Source organism: Panthera pardus, unplaced genomic scaffold (genome assembly GCF_024362965.1).
Source record: "Panthera pardus isolate Hobbes unplaced genomic scaffold, ASM2436296v1 HiC_scaffold_12, whole genome shotgun sequence".
In the NCBI taxonomy this organism is placed as follows: Eukaryota; Metazoa; Chordata; class Mammalia; order Carnivora; family Felidae; genus Panthera; species Panthera pardus.
In genome coordinates this window covers 54,863,936-54,884,265 of record NW_026526677.1, presented here as the reverse complement: position 1 = coordinate 54,884,265, position 20,330 = coordinate 54,863,936, and the positions used below count along the sequence as shown (strand labels likewise).

The 20,330-nt window shown below is 38.3% G+C and overlaps 1 protein-coding gene and 1 pseudogene across 1 annotated transcript; both read left to right on the top strand.

Moving 5' to 3' along the window:
- Nucleotides 1-8,055: 8,055 nt before the first annotated feature.
- On the top strand, nt 8,056-9,087 carry LOC109267027 (olfactory receptor 51F2-like). The gene has a single exon (XM_019449537.2). It carries the CDS (start codon nt 8,143-8,145, stop codon nt 9,085-9,087), a length of 945 nt encoding a protein of 314 aa, XP_019305082.2. The 5' UTR covers nt 8,056-8,142.
- Nucleotides 9,088-18,851: 9,764 nt separating this feature from the next.
- Nucleotides 18,852-20,021, top strand: LOC109267084 (olfactory receptor 51F2-like; annotated as a pseudogene).
- The last annotated feature ends 309 nt before the right edge of the window (nt 20,022-20,330 follow it).

Sequence of the window (20,330 nt, the reverse complement as noted above, 5' to 3'; positions counted from 1 at the left end):
AGAAACAAAAAAAATTGACATAAGGACTTGCAATAAATATTACATATTGAGTGCCAATGTATTTACTACAGTAAGTAGTAAAATATTCTTGCCTGTCAAATTAGCAAATTTTTATTTGCAAAGTTTTATAAAAAACTTATAATGCACAGTGTTATATTGTTGTGTTATCATGGACTAAATACTGTTTTACAGTAGAACTTTGTGAAAGTGTATTTTCCAGTATATTGTTGGCTTACAATGTCCATAAGATTCTCTTCCTAGAAATTTATCCAAAGAAAAAATAGAGATATGGACAATGCTTTATAGAGAGGAATATTTATTGTGATATTATTCATAGTAGTAAAAATGTAGGTAACAAAAATTCTCAATCACATAGAAATAAGTAAAGCATTTTCTCCAGTCATAGGATACAAGCTTTAAAATTCACACATGAGTAGCTGATATGGATGGTCATCCTAAATCAGGAAATGGGAAAGCAGAATTCAGGGCTGGAAGTTTCCTGAAGCAGTAAGCAGTGTAGGTTCTGAAAGAAACAGTCTGAGACAGGAGCAAAAGGCCAGAGACAAATCAGGTAATCTAGGGTTAATGTATCCAAATTATAGAAACAAATTTAAAAAGCAAGGAAAGAATAACAATAATAACAAACACTGGTTGCTGCATCAGTATTTGTGTTTAGAAATGATCTGTTTGCTATTTACCAAAAATATGAAGCTCCTACAACTCCTACTGGCCCTCCATGGTCTGGTGAAAGTTTCATTCTCTTCTCCTGGATTCAGCCATGTTGAATTATTAGTAGTTCTACCCTGTGGATATGGCCAACATTAATGATTCAATTTTAGTCAATAAATAAATGTAGCTCTTTCTTTACTCTATCACCTTCTTCTGGCTATTTCTATTATTCCTATTTATCCCACTCTTCTCTGCTCCCACCATGTTTTATACACACTTCCATCAACATTCTTCATGCATTCATTTATCATTACGAAAATAGTGTATGCATACTATGTGTCTGTTATTGAGCAAGATTTGAGGTTATAATAGTGAACACAATGGATATTGCTCCAGATGTTAAAGAATTTAGTGGAGGATGAAATTAAGTATGTGGGGAGTTACAATACTGTGTTATAGTTACTCTAAAGAAGGAAGATTAATAGAGATTTCTGCTACTAAAGAACCAATAGCATCAGCATCACCTGAAAGCTTGTGAGAAATGCAGGATATCAGATGTACTGAATCATAATATGCATTTTTTTCAAGATACATAAGGGACTCATGTATCTCATTCAAGTTTGAGAAGCACTGATGTAGATCACATGGATATTGAGACCTAGCCCTATAGTCAAGGGAGGCTAATCAAATATAATAGCTAAAATGAGATCTGAGGAAATAAGGATTTCCTGAAAGAAGCTAGGGCTGAGGATAGTAGCATAGAGGGTAGGGAGAGGCAATAATAGCAAATTAGGGAAATGTTGCAGGAACGGTCAACAACATGGTCAATAAAACAGGTGTTTTATTCTAGAGGCAGACTGAACATAATATTGGAGAACTGTAATTCAGGGAAGTTAAAAAATAAACACAAATATAAAACAAAAACAAAGGAAAATAAAACAGTCCACAATATTCGGCTTCCGTTAATTTATCTTAAAATTTTTTAAAATGTTTTATTTAGTTTTGAGAGACAGAGTACAAAGGGGGGAGGGGCAGAGAGAGAGGGAGACAAAATCTGAAGCAGGGTCCATGCTCTGAGCTGTCAGTACAGAGCCCAATGCAGGGATCGAACCCCAAAACTATGAAATCATGACCTGAGCTGAAGTCAGATGCTCAACCAACTGAGCCACCATTAATTTATCTTTAATTTTGAAATAATAAAATCTTAGAAATAGCTATTTTAAGTTTAATGTAAATGTAAATTTTATGTCAATAAAAAATAAAATCTTTTTTGAATTACATTTGAGGCAGAACTTAGGAATCAGTAAACAGCTTACTACTGCCTTGGAGAACAAGGCTCAGAGGTGAGCAAAAGTGGCCCTTGGTTAGGGAGTTGGAGATGAATTCAGTAGGGTTGAAGCAGAGAGGGTGGAAAGACAGTGCTTTTAGGATAGAGCCAAAAGGCCTACAAAGCCAGATTCCTCAGAGATCTGTGAAGCCAGAGGATTGGAAGCAGGGTGATGTCCTTATCAGATTTCTTTTATTACAGTGACTGTCTTACCTGTCAGAAATGTGAACTTCTTGAGGGTAGAGACTACACCTTTTAATTCTTGATATCTGGAGCATAGTATCTGACACATACCAGTCACTAAATAATAATTTATTAAAATTTCTATATTAATGAAAAAGATAATTGTAATGACAGTCAATAATCATAAATATTGACAATTGTTAATAACCTATTATGAGTGAGTACAAAGTGTTCTATGCTAACTTTTCTATAGATTAATATTGGGTCACTTTATTTATTACATGAACTAAATCTATGGAGCAGATACAATTATTATCCCCATGTAAAATTGAAGAAATTGAGTGGAGGTGGTTGCATAATTATCCCATGGTCACACTTTTGATGACAGAGCTAAGTTTTGGATCCTGGCTATCTGGTTCTAAATACTTTGATTTTAACCAGTGCTTGTCAACTCTAAAGGAATAGGTGAATGCAGAGAAGGTATTCAAAATATTCAAGCCTTGGGACACGCCAATTAGAAGAGACACTCTATCAACAGAATGAAGGAGGGTCATTATGCCCTCTGTTTGTGTATCCACTAACCATTAAACTTGGGCTGTTGAATGGTTTAAATCCCTCAGTTTGCACTAGAAAAGAACCTGAAGTTCTCCTAACAGAATACTAGCTCCAGCAGCCCTGTTCATGGACCAAGGCTCTTTAGATTGGAATCCTTAGCATGACCAGCAAGATTTTCACATATATGTCCCTGTAATAGCCTGGCTATCCCCCTTTTGCTTCTGTATCTTGGAAACAACTGTTTGAATTATGCATTTTTCCCATGGAGTCTCAGTCATTTCATGACAAATTTATTCAGGGCTGTGAGGATGTCTGCCCCATCTGTTAAAGTGCTTTCTGCAGGAAGACTAAGTTTCTATATTAGTCCTGAAGATACCTCAAATGGGTAGCTTATTTTCAGATTTTTGATGAACTCCTGGAAAAAACTATGTCTTTCCAGACTTTCCTAGGAATCTAGAATCTTGTGACAGAAGGAAAAAAAAAAAACTACACAGAACAAGTAAGCAATGCTAATGATAGTGAATACCTCATTCGTTTTTTCCATATAGCAGAACTTTGCAAGGCAGTGCCCTCTTGGCATAGCTTTTTATGCCACGAAGTATGTTTAATTAGTTACTGTTCTTGAAACTACCAACACTCTCAGTCCCCACAATTGTCAAAAGGCTGTATTAGGGGCGCCTGGGTGGCTCAGTCGGTTAAGCGGCCGACTCTGGCTCAGGTCATGATCTCGGGGTCCGTCCGTGAGTTCGAGCCCCGCGTCGGGCTCTGTGCTGACAGCTCAGAGCCTGGAGCCTGTTTCAGATTCTGTGTCTCCCTCTCTCTCTCTGCCCCTCCCCTGTTCATGCTCTGTCTCTCTCTGTCTCAAAAATAAATAAACGTTAAAAAAAAAAATTAAAAAAAAAAAAAAGGCTGTATTAATGACCAAAGTCTGAGGGTCATTAATGAGTATCCATATGCACAGTTTTAACAGAAGCTGTCAAACATAGTTAATGTCTCTACCACAGGGATAAATGTATTAGTGTCAGTTTTAGACCAGTTATCAGAGTAGTATAGTGCCTGTGGAAGCTTGCAAGCCACATCTTGATTGCTCCCAATTTCTGGCGATGATGAATAAAAAATAAACATTCATATGCAATTTTTGTGTAGATATAAGTTTTCAACTCCTTTGGGTATATAAGGAGTGAAATTGCTGGATTGTATAGTAAGAATATGTTCAGTTTTGTAAGAAACTGCCAAACTGTCTTCTAAAGTGGCTGGACCATTTTACATTTTTCTGGACCATTCCTTCAGCCATGAATGGGAGTTCTTGTTGCTCCACTGACTTTCAGGATTTGGTGTTGTCAGTGTTCTGGATTTTGGCAATTCTAGAATCATTATTATTTTAGTTTGCATTACCCTGATGACATATGATATGGAGCATCTTTTCATATGCTTCTTTGCTGAATCACTTTCTTTTAAGTTATCATTTTATATGCCTGTGTACAAGTTAGGAACAACTCTCCAGATATTCAGAATGCTCAGGAACAGTCATGGGCTCTGAACCAGATAACACTGCAGTGGCCTCAGTGAATACAGTTATTCACCCCTCCTCTCCTACCTGTGTTATCTATGTGTTATGATTGCTGCACTACTGGCAAATGACTGGTAAGCAAATTCACGGGTGATCCATTAACACCCCTTTTCCCTTACTTTTACTCTATGAAAGGTTTTGACTTAACAGCTGTTTAGGGGTCAAAAAGCTCTTGAATGAACTGGAATCCTGGAATCTCCAAGATATTTCTTTGGTGAATTAAGAATGAAGCTGCATGCAAAGAAATTGCTCTTTGTGGTCTTTCAGGGCACAAAGGGTTAGCAGGACACAGGTGTATAGTTCTCTCCTAGGGATTTGATTTTCTGTTGGGAAAATAACTCTCACCAGGCAGCTTCTGAGCCCTTTGTAAAGCCTGCTTTTCTGAGGTCTGATACCTGAGTATTCTGTTTGAGTTCTCTTGGCAAAAGAGAACCTCTTTGGAGATGGCTTAATGGGGCAGGACTGGTCAGGAAGTGTTTTCCTAGCCTTGGGACAGAAGCATCTTTCTGCCCATAAGGTTTTGAGGTTGAGATAATCTCTCTCTCTCTCTCTCTCTCTCTGGCTTTAAAAGACTCTCTGCTGCTGTGTGGGATGACTCTTCAAAGAGCAGAGGGTAAGAGCAAATGACCTCCCTTTCCAGACTCAAGATTTCTCCTTTGCATAAGGTGTTTTAGTGCATTGAAATCTTTTCTGAATACATCAAGGACTCTACAATCTTAAGATAGTTTATAAAACCAACAGTTCAGAGAAAATTGGTGAACTTAGTAGTATATACTTGACAAATTCATATACTATATATATTCATATATCAATTTAAAAACAATTGATATAATAAAATATACATTAAAGTCATGAAACTATGAGCATGTGTTCATCATTGAACATATTTTAAAAATTAAATTCCTTTTAAATAAGTAATGGCAAAGCATGGCATTTGAAGTCAGAGAGAATAGAGTTTAATTTTTAGATCTGCCATTGTCATGTTGTATAAATGTGAGAAAGTAACATGATTCCTTTGAGCCTTGGTTTTCTAATTTTAGCTTCAGTTTTCTCATCTATAAAAGGAGCTCATAAGACCCAGGGCATGTTGTGATAGTGATGGATGCAAAGCTTTATAGTGGGGGCAGTCTATTTATATGTTCTTGGTAGTCTGGTTACAAGGATTTGTTAAGTCATGGCCCTTGTCTTGGAAGAATTCTCCACTGGGGAGAAAGAGACATTTAAGTATACCTTCCCACGAATAGTTATTTAATATTTGCTCATTAGTTTTAGTGCAAGAGGACCAAAGGAGGGTTAGGAATCATAGAATTAAAAGGAAAAAAAAGCTATTATTTTCCCACAAGCTTCACTAATGGAGTTCCCTGCATTGGAATAGTCCCACTCTGTTTTCCTTTGATTCAAAAAAGAGACCAGAGGAAGCATGCAAAGCAGTGGAAAGAGGATTCAGAGAAAGAGATATAATGAAGTAAATTGTTACATAGTAGGCATTTAATACATTATCAGTGTTGTTACTAAAGAGAAGGCTAGTTTGGATACTTAGATAATCCTTTGGGGGTCTCTTAATTTATTTAACTCTAATACAAAGAACATTAACGCGAGAACCTGTTTCCTCATCTTTAAAATAAAGAGGTTATTATTTAAAGGTCCTTACAACTTCACACAGAAAAAATTATTTTTATCACCAGGTCTATCTTTGTATAGAAATATATCTGGTAGGATGAATACTAGATTAATCAGAAAAAGTGTTGATCTCCCATTTTAATATATGCCAATATGGTTACATGAACTTTATTACTAATTTGAAGGGGTATCTATCAGGAATCACAATACATGCCTGATATTAAGGGTCTAGGGTTTATTACTATTACCAGATATAATGAATTCATTCATTGAACAGATACTCTTAGAAACTGTTGTGCCAGGCATTTTTCCTGGCTCTGAGATCAGAGGTCTGAGAAAAACTGATGAGGGCCTTGTGTTTTCCTGGGGGTTTATTTTCAGCTTAGTGGCACGCCTCTCCAGTCTCATCAGTAGACTTCTTCTTTTTTGAAAATACTGCTATTCCCCAGGGCTCTTTCCTCTGACCTCCTTCACTGTTCCTATGACTTTAAACCAGCCATCAGTTAGACAATGCAGGAGTCACTTTTTTGGCAAAGCAAGTTAAGTACATATTCTAATTCTTGCATGTAAGTCACAGGTGAAAAAGTGAGATTTGTCTTCCAACTGATGTACAAGCATTGAAACCAACCAATGGATTTTATTTTGTTATACATTGCCCCTCAATTCAGATTTTCTAGACATTATTTTTTTGTGTGTGTTTGAGTTCTGAAGAGCCTTCCTATATTGAACATTTTTCTCTTTTCTTCTCTTCAAATGCCCTCTTCATCACACTTCATGTAATGAATTATCCCCACTCTAGTCAAAGCTACTGCCTGTTAATAGAGTTGGAATGAAACTCACCAAGTTGACTTATATACACTTCGATATTTTCTTTCCCAGAGTCTTGGACAGGCCTTCTTGTGGTACCAGATGTAATTCTAATTGCACACGCTGGAATTTTGTAGATATTTAAATATTTGTTGAGTCAATACACACGTGAATGAGTAAAAAAAGAGCACATACCTTAAAAACCAAGTATTATTTCTGAAGATAAAATAGGGTGTAAGAACACTTAGGACAAGAATCACTATAGAGGAACTTCTTTAATCCTACAGATTTCTTGATGTGGGTGAACATGTCATCATCCTTCACCTGAATGGAGATTAACCCAGATTCATGACAGTTACTAAGGGACCACACCCACCAAAATCTCCATTCATTTTCTTATTCTTTCACAATAATGGAATATTAAGAATCATAATCAGGTAATTCCTCTCTAATTGTTATGTCTTAGCTTGAAATTAGTTCCTTTTTTCTTGTAAGGTTAACTTTGGGCCATATTTCTTCAGGGAGAATTTCCTTTAAACAATATCCGATTCAAGGCTACTACCTATACAATGAAACGCTTTATCAGTTATCACCCATTGCAGTCTATTTGCCAGATTGAATTTGCTCTTCAATAATATTTAGTTTTTATCAATAGCCATTGTGCTATTTAATCAGTGGTATTAGAAAATATTTAATATTGTCTTTATGATCCTCTTTTATTTGGATGCATAAGGACTTATCTTTTTTATTTAATGTTTATTTTTGAGAGAGAGAGAGAGAGAGAGAGAGAGAGAGCGAGCATGCGCAAGTGGGAGAGGGACATAGAGAGGTGGGCAGAGGATCCAAAGTGGGTTCTGTGCTGACAGCAGTGAGCTCAATGTGGGGCTCGAACCCGTAAACTGCAAGACATGAGCTGAAGTCAGGAGCTCAACCAACTGAGCCAACCAGGTGCCATAGGACTTTTAAGCCTTAATGGACCTCTTAAGGGGAAAAGAGAAGTGAAGAAAAGCAGGATGAATTGGCTTTTGTATTGTCCCAGAGTTGCACAGAAATATCCTATCTGTCCATGTACACGGAATCATAAAACTGGAAAATATGTTACTGTTATCTACTCTAACCTCCTTTTTTACACATGTATGTGAAAATGTACTGAAGCCTAGATATAACATGTTACTCTTGCTAAAACCCAGGTGTCCTTGTATATGATTTAGTGTTCTGTCTCTTTCCTTAGTTCACCCAAGATGGACTCCAAATCTAAGAAAAGGATAATTGGGTTTGCACTTCCATTGAAGAACAAGACAAGGCTCACTAGTGATCCTGGATTGTATGATGTGTAGAAGAGAGTGAAAACATTTTCCTTGCCTACTTGTATGGTCCTTTCCTTCAGGGAAATCTGCTTCCTTCACTCATCATGTCATCCTTCAATCAGAGCATTTTCCACCCTGCAGTCTTCTTTCTTACTGGCATCCCTGGCTTTGAAACTTACCATGCCTGGCTCTCCATCCCTTTTTGTTGTCTCTATGCCATTGCCATCTCTGGGAATGGCATGATCCTGTTTGTGATCTTCACTGAGTCGAGCCTCCATGAACCCATGTACTATTTCCTCTCCATGCTATCTTTCACAGACCTAGGACTATGCCTTTCCACATTGGTCACCATGCTGGGTATTTTCTGGTTCAATGCTCGAGAAATTAGTTTTGATGCCTGCATTGGTCAAATGTTCTTTATCCATGGTTTCACATTCATGGAGTCCTCAGTACTCCTGGCAATGGCCTTTGATCGCTTCACTGCCATCTGTAACCCACTGAGATATGCCACAATCTTAACCAATTCAAGGATCATCAAAGTGGGCTTTGCCATTGTTATTAGGGGGACAACGGCTCTAGTGCCTTTACTCCTGCTCCTAAAGCGTCTGTCTTTCTGCCATGGCCATGTTCTGCACCATTCATATTGTTTCCACCCTGATGTGATGACGCTTTCATGCACAGATACCAAGATCAACAGTGCATTTGGTTTGGCCATTGTTATATCTACTGCTGGCCTAGACTCTGTGTTTATCCTCCTTTCCTATGTTCTGATCATCCACTCTGTGCTCAACATGGCCTCCCCAGAGGAGCGGAAAAAGGTCTTTGGTAGCTGTGTCTCACACATAAGTGCTGTTGCCATCTTCTACATTCCCATGATCAGCTTGTCACTGGTGCATAGATTTGGGAAGCAAGCCCCTCCCCTTGTGCACACTCTCATTGCCAATGTTTATCTGCTCATCCCTCCTGTGATGAATCCCATAATCTACAGTGTGAAAACCAAGCAAATTCGTAAGGCAGTGCTCAAAATATTCCTTTCTAAGATGATTTAGGAATTTTTTATTTTATCTTTTCTTCCCATAGTCTAACTCATATTTGATTATTATATTATTTATTTATTTAAATTAGAGTTAGGTAACCTACAGTGTAGTATTAGTGTTAGGAGTAGAGCCCAGTGATTTATCACTTATATATAACAGCTAGTGCTCATACCAACAAGTGCCCTCCTAATACTCATCACCCATTTAGCTCATCTCCCACCCAACTCCCCTCTAGCAACTCTTGGTTTGTTCTCTGTATTTAAGACTCTCTTATGGTTTGCCTCCCTCTCTCTTTTTATCTTATTTCTCCTTCCCTTCCCCTATGTTTATCTATTTTGTTTCTTAAATTCCACATATGAGTGAAATCATATGATATTTGTCTTTCTCTGAATTATTTAGCTTAGCGTAATACACTCCAGTTCCATCCACGTTGTTGTAATGGCAAGATTTCATTCTTTTTGACTACTGAGTAATACTTCACTGTGTGTGTGTATATATATATATATATATATATATATATATATATATATATATATATATAAAACACCTCTTCTTTATCCATTCATCAGTTGATGGACACTTGGGCTCTTTCCATACTTTGGTTATTATTGACAGTGCTGCTATAAACATGAGGGTGCATGTGTCCCTTCGAAACAGCACACCTGTATCCCTTGGATAAATACCTAGCAGTGCAATTGCTGGGTTGTAGGGTAGTTCAATTTTTAGTTTTTTGAGGAACCTCCATACTGTTTTCCAGAGTGGCTGCACCAGCTTGCATTCCCACCAACAATGCAAAAGAGATCCTTATTCTCTGCATCCTCACCAACATCTGTTGGTCTGAGTTGTTAATATTAGCCATTCTGACAGGTGTAAGGTGGCATCTCATTGTGGTCTTGATTTGTATTTCCCTGATGATGAGTGATGTTGAGCATCTTTTCATGTGTCGGTTAGCCGTCCGGATGTCTTTTTTGGAGAAGTGTCTGTTCATGTCTTTTGTCCATTTCTTCACTGGATTATTTGTTTAAAAATTTTTTTTTTAACATTTATTCATTTTTGAGAGACAGAGTGTGAATGGGGGAGGGGCAGAGAGAGAGGGAGACACAGAATCTGAAGCAGCTCCAGGCTCTGAGCTGTCAGCACAGAGCCCGATGCGAGGCTCGAACTCATGGACCATGAGACCATGACCTGAGCTGAAGTCAGATGCTTAACTGACTGAGCCACCCAGTCACCCTTGGATTATTTGTTTTAAAAGCTTGATATGTTTCTCGTACCAGAGAGTACTGCTGTATTAAAAAGGGGTCATACACTGTCCAGGGCTTGGCACTTCAGGAAGTGTTTCTGGTACATGCTGTGTGCACTCGCTGTTGTGTTGTGGCTGCTCTTTCCCCCCTGGTCAGGCCTCTGCAGAGCTCCTCCTTGCTTGCAGTGGTGGAGTGTTTGGACCTTTAACTAGGTGTGCTTTGATTTGCTTTCTGAAGTAACTCTGGAAAAAAGAGGAAGGAGTAAAGCCTGATCCCATAAAAAGAGAAAAGGAAAGAGAACGATACAACAAAAAACCAAACAGAGAATCAAAAAACTATTATAAAGCTGATTCCAAAGAAAATGAAAGGAAAAAACAGAAGAAAAGAAAAAAGAATAAAAAGAAAACAATAAAAATGACCGATTAAAAAAAAAAAAGGAAATGAAAAAAACAAACAAGAAACTATGAGCCTGATTCCAAAAAAAAAAAAAAAAAAAAAAAAAGAAGGAAGACAAAAGGAGAAAAGAACTCTCAGTGTAGTGTTGAGGCGTGATTTTCAGTGCACTTGGTGCATGAGGGGTGCTGGCTATGCTGGCTCTGGAGGAGAGGCCTACCCAGTTGGCTCAGAGTCAGGCTTGCCCCAGTAATTAAGTAGTTGCCAGGCAAGAGGGGCAGGGTTTGGTGTAAGGCGGTCCACTTCACTGGGGGCTGCTGTGTTTCTTTCTGAAGTCGCACCTTGTTGATGTTGGGGATAAATGGCACCACCCCAGTCTCTCTTGCCCAGATCAGGGATCTTACAACCCCTGCTGTTCAGGCAGCCCTCACAGAATAGTGAGCGCAGTCAGCTGGCCCTGGGCCACAACTCCCCCGCATTTTTTCTTTGGCACATGGCCGGGATTCAAAACCTAGAGTCTTAAAGAACTGGCACTGTGCAGAATTGAAAAAGCCTATTTATAAATGCTTTCATTCTGTTCTGATGATGCAATAGCTTCGTATTTAGTGAGTTCAAGAATGTAGATTCTTGGGGATAGGGACTGTGTCTCGTGTACCTTTGGCCTTGTCACAAATGCTTCCATTGGCACAGAATAGGACCACAGGTAAAATATTTCTACAAAGTGGACAAATGAAGTCATGAATTGGGGTTTAAACAGCCTTATAACCTCTGAGGTACAGCATGATTCAAGGGATATTTGATATAATTTCCCTCAGTAGGAAAGTCTAAGTTACAGTAATTCTAACCATTTATTGGTAATGCTTATTATTTCCCCAGATAGACTACTCATGGCCACAGAACATGAATAAGCCTAGAAAACATGAAGTCAAATAAAAATCAAACTTACTTAATTCTTAAAAGGGTTATTCAGGTCCCTTTGGTAAATGTATTAAAATTTTAACTATGTAATATCCAGTGATTTATTCTTCAAAATACGTGTCTAATGGGGGAAAGTGGGCCAAGATGTGTTGTGATGTTCAACATATCATTATTCGTTGCAATGCAAATCTGGAAACTGCTTAAACAATTATTTTAGGGTATTGGTTAAATAAAATATAAACTCTCATGCAACCAGCTAAATACTGACATAGGTATAAATTTATATATTATTAAGGGAAAAGATAGATTAGTTTACAGGGTATGTATCACTGTTTGTGTATATATTTCATGGGAACACACACACATACACTTGCATATCCACTCACACATATACATTGTAAAAGTGTGGATAGATATGTTCCAAATGTCAAAGTACTTGTCTTCCGATAATTAGAGATTGGCTTGTTTATATTTTCTGTGTACTTTCCTGCAGTTTAAAAATGCTCAATAATGAGTGTTTAAAATTTTGCAGGTAGTGAAATAATTGATTTCCATTTAACACCCACTTGAAAACACAGTAACTTTTTTGTTCTTCATCTTCCCTTGTAACTGCTTCCCCATGGGTCTTCACAATCTGTCTTCATACCACCAATTTATAATATGACATCCACTTCCTGCTTTTGTCCATTGCTGTACTAACTGTGGTTCAAAACCAGGGCATCAGAACAACTTAATGTCTTCAACCCCAACCTGGAACTACTTAATCAGAAATTCTTTAGATGGAGCCTGGGGATTTATATTTTAACAAGCTACCTCCAGGTTAGCAGGCATGTTAGATAACACTCTTCTGGGATGTTTTCACTTCTGAAAAAAATACCATAAATATCTTGCTGTTTGTCTTTGATTGTTTTGTGCTCTATAACTGAAATATTCACCTGCTCTCCACCCGCCCCTAGTAGTTGCCTTTTCCTTCTTCTAGGTGCCATTAATAAATCTTTGTCTTATAGGCAATTAGGGCCATCTTCCCTGACTGACTTAAAAATTTTTGAAAACAGCCATTGAACTTTCAAATTAATCTATCATGCACAGATATAAGCATAGTACTTTATTAATAATAGCTAATTTAATACATGCTTACTGAATTAACAACTTTTACATAACTTTGCAAATATTTTTCTTACATATTTTGGCCATTTTCATTTTGGCAAGTGCTGTGGAATGTACTGGTGTTGAAACAGTGAAAAATGAAGACATAATTTCTATTTTTAAGGAGTAATAATCTGACTAAACATATATAAATTCAAGTAATGTTTAAAACAGTTTGTTTCTTTTGAATGAGACTGGATAAAACATTGAAGCAGATACTAAGAGGAATCATTGATGGTGATCTCTCTGTTTGCCAGGAAGAACCTGAACTAAAGGGGATATCAACAACTCAGGAAACTCTTAGTCTGAAGAGGAAAATATACCTCCTAGAAATTTACTGTTTAACAGAGGAGATATAATACACATTCAATTACTTCTAAGGAGTATACTTAAGGAGTATACTTCTAAGTATAAACATAACAGATTCAAATTGCATGGATTCTCAGGAAAAGTTTTAAAAATGGAGAACTTTGAAGGTAGAGAACCATATATATTTTTTCTTTGAGTATAGTTGACACACAATGTTACATTAGTTTCAGATGTACAATTTAGTGATTTCACAAGTTTATATACACTGTGTTATGTTCACCATAAGTATAGCTATTTGTCCCCTTACATTGCTATTACAATATCGCTGACTGTATTCTGTATGCTGTGCCTTTTATTCCCGTGACTTACTCATTCAACAACTGGAGTCCTGTGTCTCCCACTCCCCTTCACCCATCTTAAAAGTGTACCAAATTTACCCAATTTATGTTGTAGGAAGATACATTTATCTGCTGTGTGTGGGGGTAGAGGTAGAGACAGGAGTGAGCTGGTGCATATATGGCAGGTGTTTTGTTTGGGAATTTTTACTCACAGACTCACATTTAGCAAGGTCAAGGCACTATAATACCAGCCCATGGATGGAAATGACAAAACTAAATGTAGTGAGATAGAAAGGGAAGAGAGTCATGAGGTGGAATGAACCCTTGGGAAACTTGGTACTCGGGGGCCGCAGAAAAGTCCACCAGGGTTTTCTGATTAGGAGATTTCATGAAGCCTGAGTCATGGCTCCTTATATGTGCTACCTGTACCTGAGGAGAAAACCTCCACTGCTCCTCAAATCCCTTTCTGGCAAAGAGGACAGGAAAGAAGACAGCTCCATACTTTGTAAGTAACACTGTGCGCTTAGGGAAAACATCAAGCTTCACACCCACCGGTTTCCTTTAGAATGAGGAAGAGTTAATTAACTGCAAAAAGCCCTCATGAGTGTCTCAGGAAAACTGTGGAAGGGTTTTTCCTGAAATCAGTATTTGGGTACATCATGTTCTGGCCAATGGGGTTCAGTTGATCTGTGGCCCATATGTCTTGACTCTTGGAGCAAGTTGTTAGCAGGTCCTTGAATTGTGAGTTTTTTGGTTAGTTGAGTACGTTTCAAAATCATTGCCTAAGGGCAGCGGGCAATGCTGCAACCACCTACCACCAGCATCAACCTCATCCTCATTTACCATTGTTAAGTGCTTCCCCAGTACTCGTTAGCAGATTAAATGCTTCACAAATGCTATCTCAGTGATCCTTACAATGAATGCTATTGGTAAACTTAATTTTATGGAAGTAAAACCTAATATAAAGTGCTTATTTGGAGAACCTCAGCTAGTTGGTGGCAGAGCCAACACTTGAAACTAGGTTTGCCTGACCGTACAACCATGTTAGTGACTCTCTGGCATCAGAGGAGAGAGCTAACTCAAGGTAGTCCTGCATGGGAGCTGTTGCATGTTCTTACTATGGGCCTGGAATATTGTTTTCACAGAAGAGAGAATCACTATTGAGAAGTGGAGGGGGGCACATAAAAGTTTACCTTAAAATGCCAGCACAAACCTTTCATTAAAAAAAGCCTCAACACGTGCACACACACACACACACACACACACACACACACACGCTTCCTTTTGTGGGAATGAAAGAGTTCACAGAGATGCTTCCAGTAGTCACATCTGTAATTTGAAGCCAAATAGCATAAATTAAATACCACAAGGCTGTAATGTGTTAAGATCCTGATATATTTCCAGAATTCCTTGTCAGTATACAACCCTTGGATTTAATTTTTATCAAAAAATATCTATTGACTTCCCACACTGCACAGTACAGTTCATGGTACAGGGAATATAATGGTCTACCTGCCCATAGCTGATTTCAGTTAGAGAGGCATATTTTCAAGTAATTTATGATCATGCAATGGAATTAACACTATTCTAGATGAATAAATAAATAAAAATATGACTCCAGAGGAAGAAGTAATTCCTTGTGACTTGACATGGAGAAGGTGATTCCATAAAATGCTTCCTAAAGAAAAGAATGAATCTAAGAATGAATCTAATGAATCAAAGAATTTAGGCTTATTCAAAGAAGAATGGGAAGTACATGACTTAAGCAAAGCACAGCACTGTGAGAGAACTTACTATATTTGGTAATTTGGTGAGGTAGGAAAGGCCCAGGTTGATCATATCAAAAGGTTCCTGGGGGGAGGGAAGAGGTTGGGTATCAGGAAAAGTAGATTTTTGTTAGATTGGGAAGATCCTTGACGGCTATAATAAGATAGGAAAGAGTTTCAACCTCGTGCTGAAGACAAGGAAGAGTTCTGTATGAGGAGTGACAAGAAGCTGTATTTTTGAGAGGTCATGCTGGCATCAATATGGAAAAAGTTTGTAAACACTTGAAACTCAAGGCAGGGAAATTACTTATGAGAATATAGCTGTAGTTCCTGCAAAAACTAATGAGACTGCTATGTAAAATAGAGATGATAGAAGTGGAGGATAAGGATGGTCAATCAAAGGACATTTTAGAAGCCAAACCTATAAAAGTTTATAGATTGGTTGGCCTGGACAGTTTTGGCAGGCAGCATTCTAAAAAGGTGCTGACGATTCCTGTCCCCTATGAGTATAGTCCAGTATGAAACCCACCCCCTGAGTGTGCGCGGTTCTATGGATGTGATGGAATATGTCATGTTGTACGTATGGCAAAGAGAGTTTGCAGATGTCAGCGAGGTTGGTGATGGCTTGACTTTGAGTTTTTCAAAAGGGAGATTATGCTGGGTGGGCCTGCCCTAATCATGTGAGCCTTTAAAAGAGACAGGAGCCAGCAGAGAGACTCCTCTACTGGGTTGGAAGATGCAGCCTGTTGGGAGAGGTCCAGATGACTGGGCAGAGGGTAGAGGGTAGTCTCTAGGAGCTGGGAGCAACCTCCAGTCAATGGCCAGTCAGAAAGTGGAGACATCAATTCCATACCACAAAGAATGCCAACAACCTGGATCTGTCTGGAAGGGACCCTGACCTCAAGATGAGGACACAGTCCTGGCTGAAACCCTGATTTTAGCCTTGTAAGACCCTGAGCAGAGATCCTGATACTTCTGCTTCTGCTTAGGACTTGCTGAAATGTGAGTCAATGAATTTCTTGTTTTGAACCTTGAATTTGTGCTAGTTTTTCATGCAGCAATAGACAACTAATCCAACAGAGTATGCTTCAGTACAAAAAGAAGCAAATTTCAAGAATAGGTGTGAACTATTTAAGAGGGAGATGAGGAAAGACAAATATTCAATAAGTTGTTGGTGAAGGGAAGGAGATACATGCGACAGGAAGGAGGCAGAGTTATGTTTAGGTTGGGAAATAAATTGAAATATTTATAGACGGTGCTAATGGTACAAATGAAAGTGTCCAAATTTTAATAAAAATAAAGAAGGAAATTTGGTGGGGCTATTTCACAGTGCAGAAAGACATCTACGTATTCTTTATGTTTTCAGTGTTTAGAAAACGTCCAAATTCCTTACCCTTTGATGGTGATAAAATAATTCCGTACTGGACTCCTGCTACCTTTAAACACTTTTAGCACCTTATATCTCATGTCTTAGTGACATTTGTAAATTATCTAATACAACATACCTTGGACATGCTTAGAGTATCTTCATGGTGATTTTTACCTAGCATCCCCTGCACAAGTGTTCTTTATATTCTCAAAGTAGCCTCTCTTGATCCTTCCCCCACAAGACTTTCTAATACATTCAACCAGTGTGTTTTAAACACAAACCCATTATTTTATATATCACACTGCATTTTATTTGTCTGTTTACATGTTTGTTTTCATAAGTATCTTATCCTTTCCTAAATATCCTTGAGGGCTGGTACCATGTTTAATTTGGTTCTGTATCCATCTAGCGGATTACAGCCTGCACTTTCTTTCTTTCTTTCTTTCTTTCTTTCTTTCTTTCTTTCTTTCTTTCTTTCTTTCTTTCTTTCTTTCTTTCTTTCTTTCTTTCAAGAGAGCGAGCACAGGAGCAATAGAGGGAGAGAGAGAAAATCTTACTCAGGCTCCATGCTGGGCTCATGACCCTGAGATCATGACCTGAACCAAAATTAAGAGTCGGTCACTTAACACACTGAGCCACCCAGGGACCCCACATGCACTCAGTAATTTAATGTTAAACTATACTAATATCCAGAATTCATTTAGGGGCTTATGTGGTAGGGTTGTCTTTGGAAGTGAGCAATAGTTTTTCTTCTGAATCAGGAAAGAATGTAGAAGAAAAATCATAGCTGTGGAGGAAGAAGGGACCACATAAAGAAGATATTAAGCAGTAGGCATTGCCCAAGTCAGACTTAGATAATATTTTCACCTTTTGTCTCAGCTCAGAAGACAAGACCTGTGATTAAGTGGGAGGGGTATGCAAATAGATGTGGGAAAGGAAGGAAAAGAAATGATTATATAATATTTTAAATTTAATTAAAAAAATATAACAGCTAATATTTGTTGAACTTTTACATCACAGTGAACTACCCTCCTTAGTTTTTCATATATATTAACTAATTTAATCCTGGTAATAATTCTATGGAGTATGCATATCATTATTACTTTAGGGATGGAAAGTTCAGGCACACATATTTAATATCTTATCGTGTGGGTATCTTAGCCAATAAATATATCAGTCAGTGCTTGAATGCATCAAAAAATAGAATATGCAGCCCAAAAAATTGATTTGGGATACCAAATAAAAATTTGTAACATCAAAATGTCCACAGTACTTACTTTGAGACCCTCTATATTCAAACAGTTCTGTTTGTAATTGTCTTGATGGCTTACACTAGGTATGTAGTACAAAAGTTAATTAGGTACAGTTCAAGTTATGGTATTGCAAAGAAACTGTAGGTTCATACAGAATATTTTCACAACTACTAACAGATAGTAGGGGCTCAAAAAATGTAGGCTATTTTTTTTAAGTTTTTTTTAGGGTTTATTTATTTTTGAGACAAAGACAGAACATGAATGGGGGCGGGTCAGAGAGAGGGAGACACAGAATCCGAAGCAGGCTCCAGGCTCTGAGCTGTCAGCACAGAGCCCGACACAGGGCTTGAACTCATGGACCGTGAGATCATGACCTGAGCCGAAGTCAGCCGCTTAACCGACAGAGCCACCCAGGCACCCCCAAAAAATGTTGGCTATTTTTATGTTTGGAGATATTCAACTTGATTGAAAGAAAGTATCCAGGAGATGAGAGCATTCCTTTTTTTTGCCCCCAGAAGCCAACTTACTTTATTTATTATATCAGAATCCCTGTATATACTATTTGTTGTTTATCTAAGATTTCATACAACACAACATATACATTTCAAAAAATATTTCTTTTTTTAAAAACTTTTTTTAATGTTTATTTTTGAGAGAGATTGAGTGTGAGTGGGGGAGGGGCAGAGAGAGGGAGACACAATCTGAAGCAGGCTCCAGGCTCTGAGCTGTCAGCACACAGCCTGACATGTGATCGAACTCACGCACCATGAGATCATGACCTGAGCTGAAGTCGGCCACTTAACCAAATGAACCACCCAGGCGCCTCTCAAAAAATGTTTCTTGACTGCTTACCACATAAAGTAAGTGATGGGTGCAATCCACTTAAAAGGCAATGAATTTAAATAAGATGGATCATTGCTAGATTTGTTTATATACAAATTCTATATCCTCACATAATTGTTCATTTCCTGTTTTCTGCTTCTCTATTAGATGTGGCCTTAGTTTTCTTTATTTTTTAACTAATCTTCATAAGCTCCTTCTATAATATAGATACTATCTCTTATAAATGTTTACCTGGTGAAATAATTAATTTCAGGTTGAATTCATTATAAAGAAATGCAATTGATCATTGCAGGCTATTCATGATAAGATTCTGCAGTTTGAGTTCAACATGTCAACTTTCCAGAATACCACAGCTATGTCCATCATTTTCCTACTAACTGATGTTTCTGGGTTGGAAGTCTTCCACACCTGGATCTCCATTCCTTTCTGCTTTCTCTACATAACCACCCTCTCGGGAAACAGCCTGATTCTCTTTGCCATTGTCACTCAGCCCAGCCTCCACGAACCCATGTATTATTTCCTCTCCATGCTGCCCACCACTGACCTCGGCCTGTTCATATCTACCCTGGTCACCATGTTGGGTATATTCTGGTTTGATGCCAGGGAGATCAGCTTTAATGCCTGCCTGTCACAGATGTTTTTCATTCAACTTTACATTGTCATTGGAGTCCTCAGTGCTGTTGGCCATGGCCTTTGATCGTTTTGTGGCCATCTCTAATCCTCTTAGATATGCTTCTATCTTAACTGAGCTTAAAATAGCACAGATTGGAATAGCAATCATCACCAGGGGGCACTAATCCAGACTCCTATGGTGTTGCTTCTTAAACGATTGCCCTTTTGCCACAGCCATGTGCTCCACCACTCCTACTGCTTCTACCCTGACGTGATGAAGCTCTCGTGCACAGACACCAGGATCAATAGCGCAGTGGGGTTCACAGCCCTGATCACCACTGCTGGGGTAGACTCCGTCTTCATTATTTTTTCTAACTTGTTAATCGTTAAGACTGTCCTCAGCATTGCATCTTTGAAAGAGAGGAAGAAAGCCTTCAGCACATGTATCTCCCATATTGGGGCTGTTGCTGTATTCTATATTCCATTGATTAGTCTGTCCTTTGTTCACAGATTTGGGAAATGGGCCCCACCTTATGTACATATCCTGGTTGCCAATACCTACCTGTTAATCCCCCTGTGCTGAACCCCATCATCTACAGTGTGAAGACCAAACAGATACGCAGAGCTGTGCTGAAAGTTCTCCATCCCAGTGCAACAAAAGAATAGATGGGTTTTTCAATGTTTTCGATTCTTTGTTATTGTATAGATGAGTAAAATGCCACTGATAGAAGTTAAAATGCTGAGACTCGTGCTTGGGATAACAACATCCCAAAAGATCACTTTAGTTTTAAATAAGAAGACCATGGGCTAAGAGAGAAATTTAGGCTAAAATTATCTACCTATTATTTCCTCAGCCACAATGATATTAAAATTTGTTCATTTAAGATGAAAGATGTTCAATTACTGAGATAACCAGAATGACCCAGTTTGGATTTCAAATGTGGAGTTGTTTTTTTTGTTTGCTTTAAAGAAGAAGGTGGGAGAGGCGCCTGGGTGGCTCAGTCGGTTAAGTGTCTGACTTCAGCTCAGGTCGTGATCTCGCGGTCCGTGAGTTCGAGCCCCACATC

What these genes read in the sequence shown, in the direction of transcription:
- LOC109267027 (XM_019449537.2), top strand. Translation starts at nt 8,143, where the DNA reads ATGTCATCCTTCAATCAGAGCATTTTCCACCCTGCAGTCTTCTTTCTT.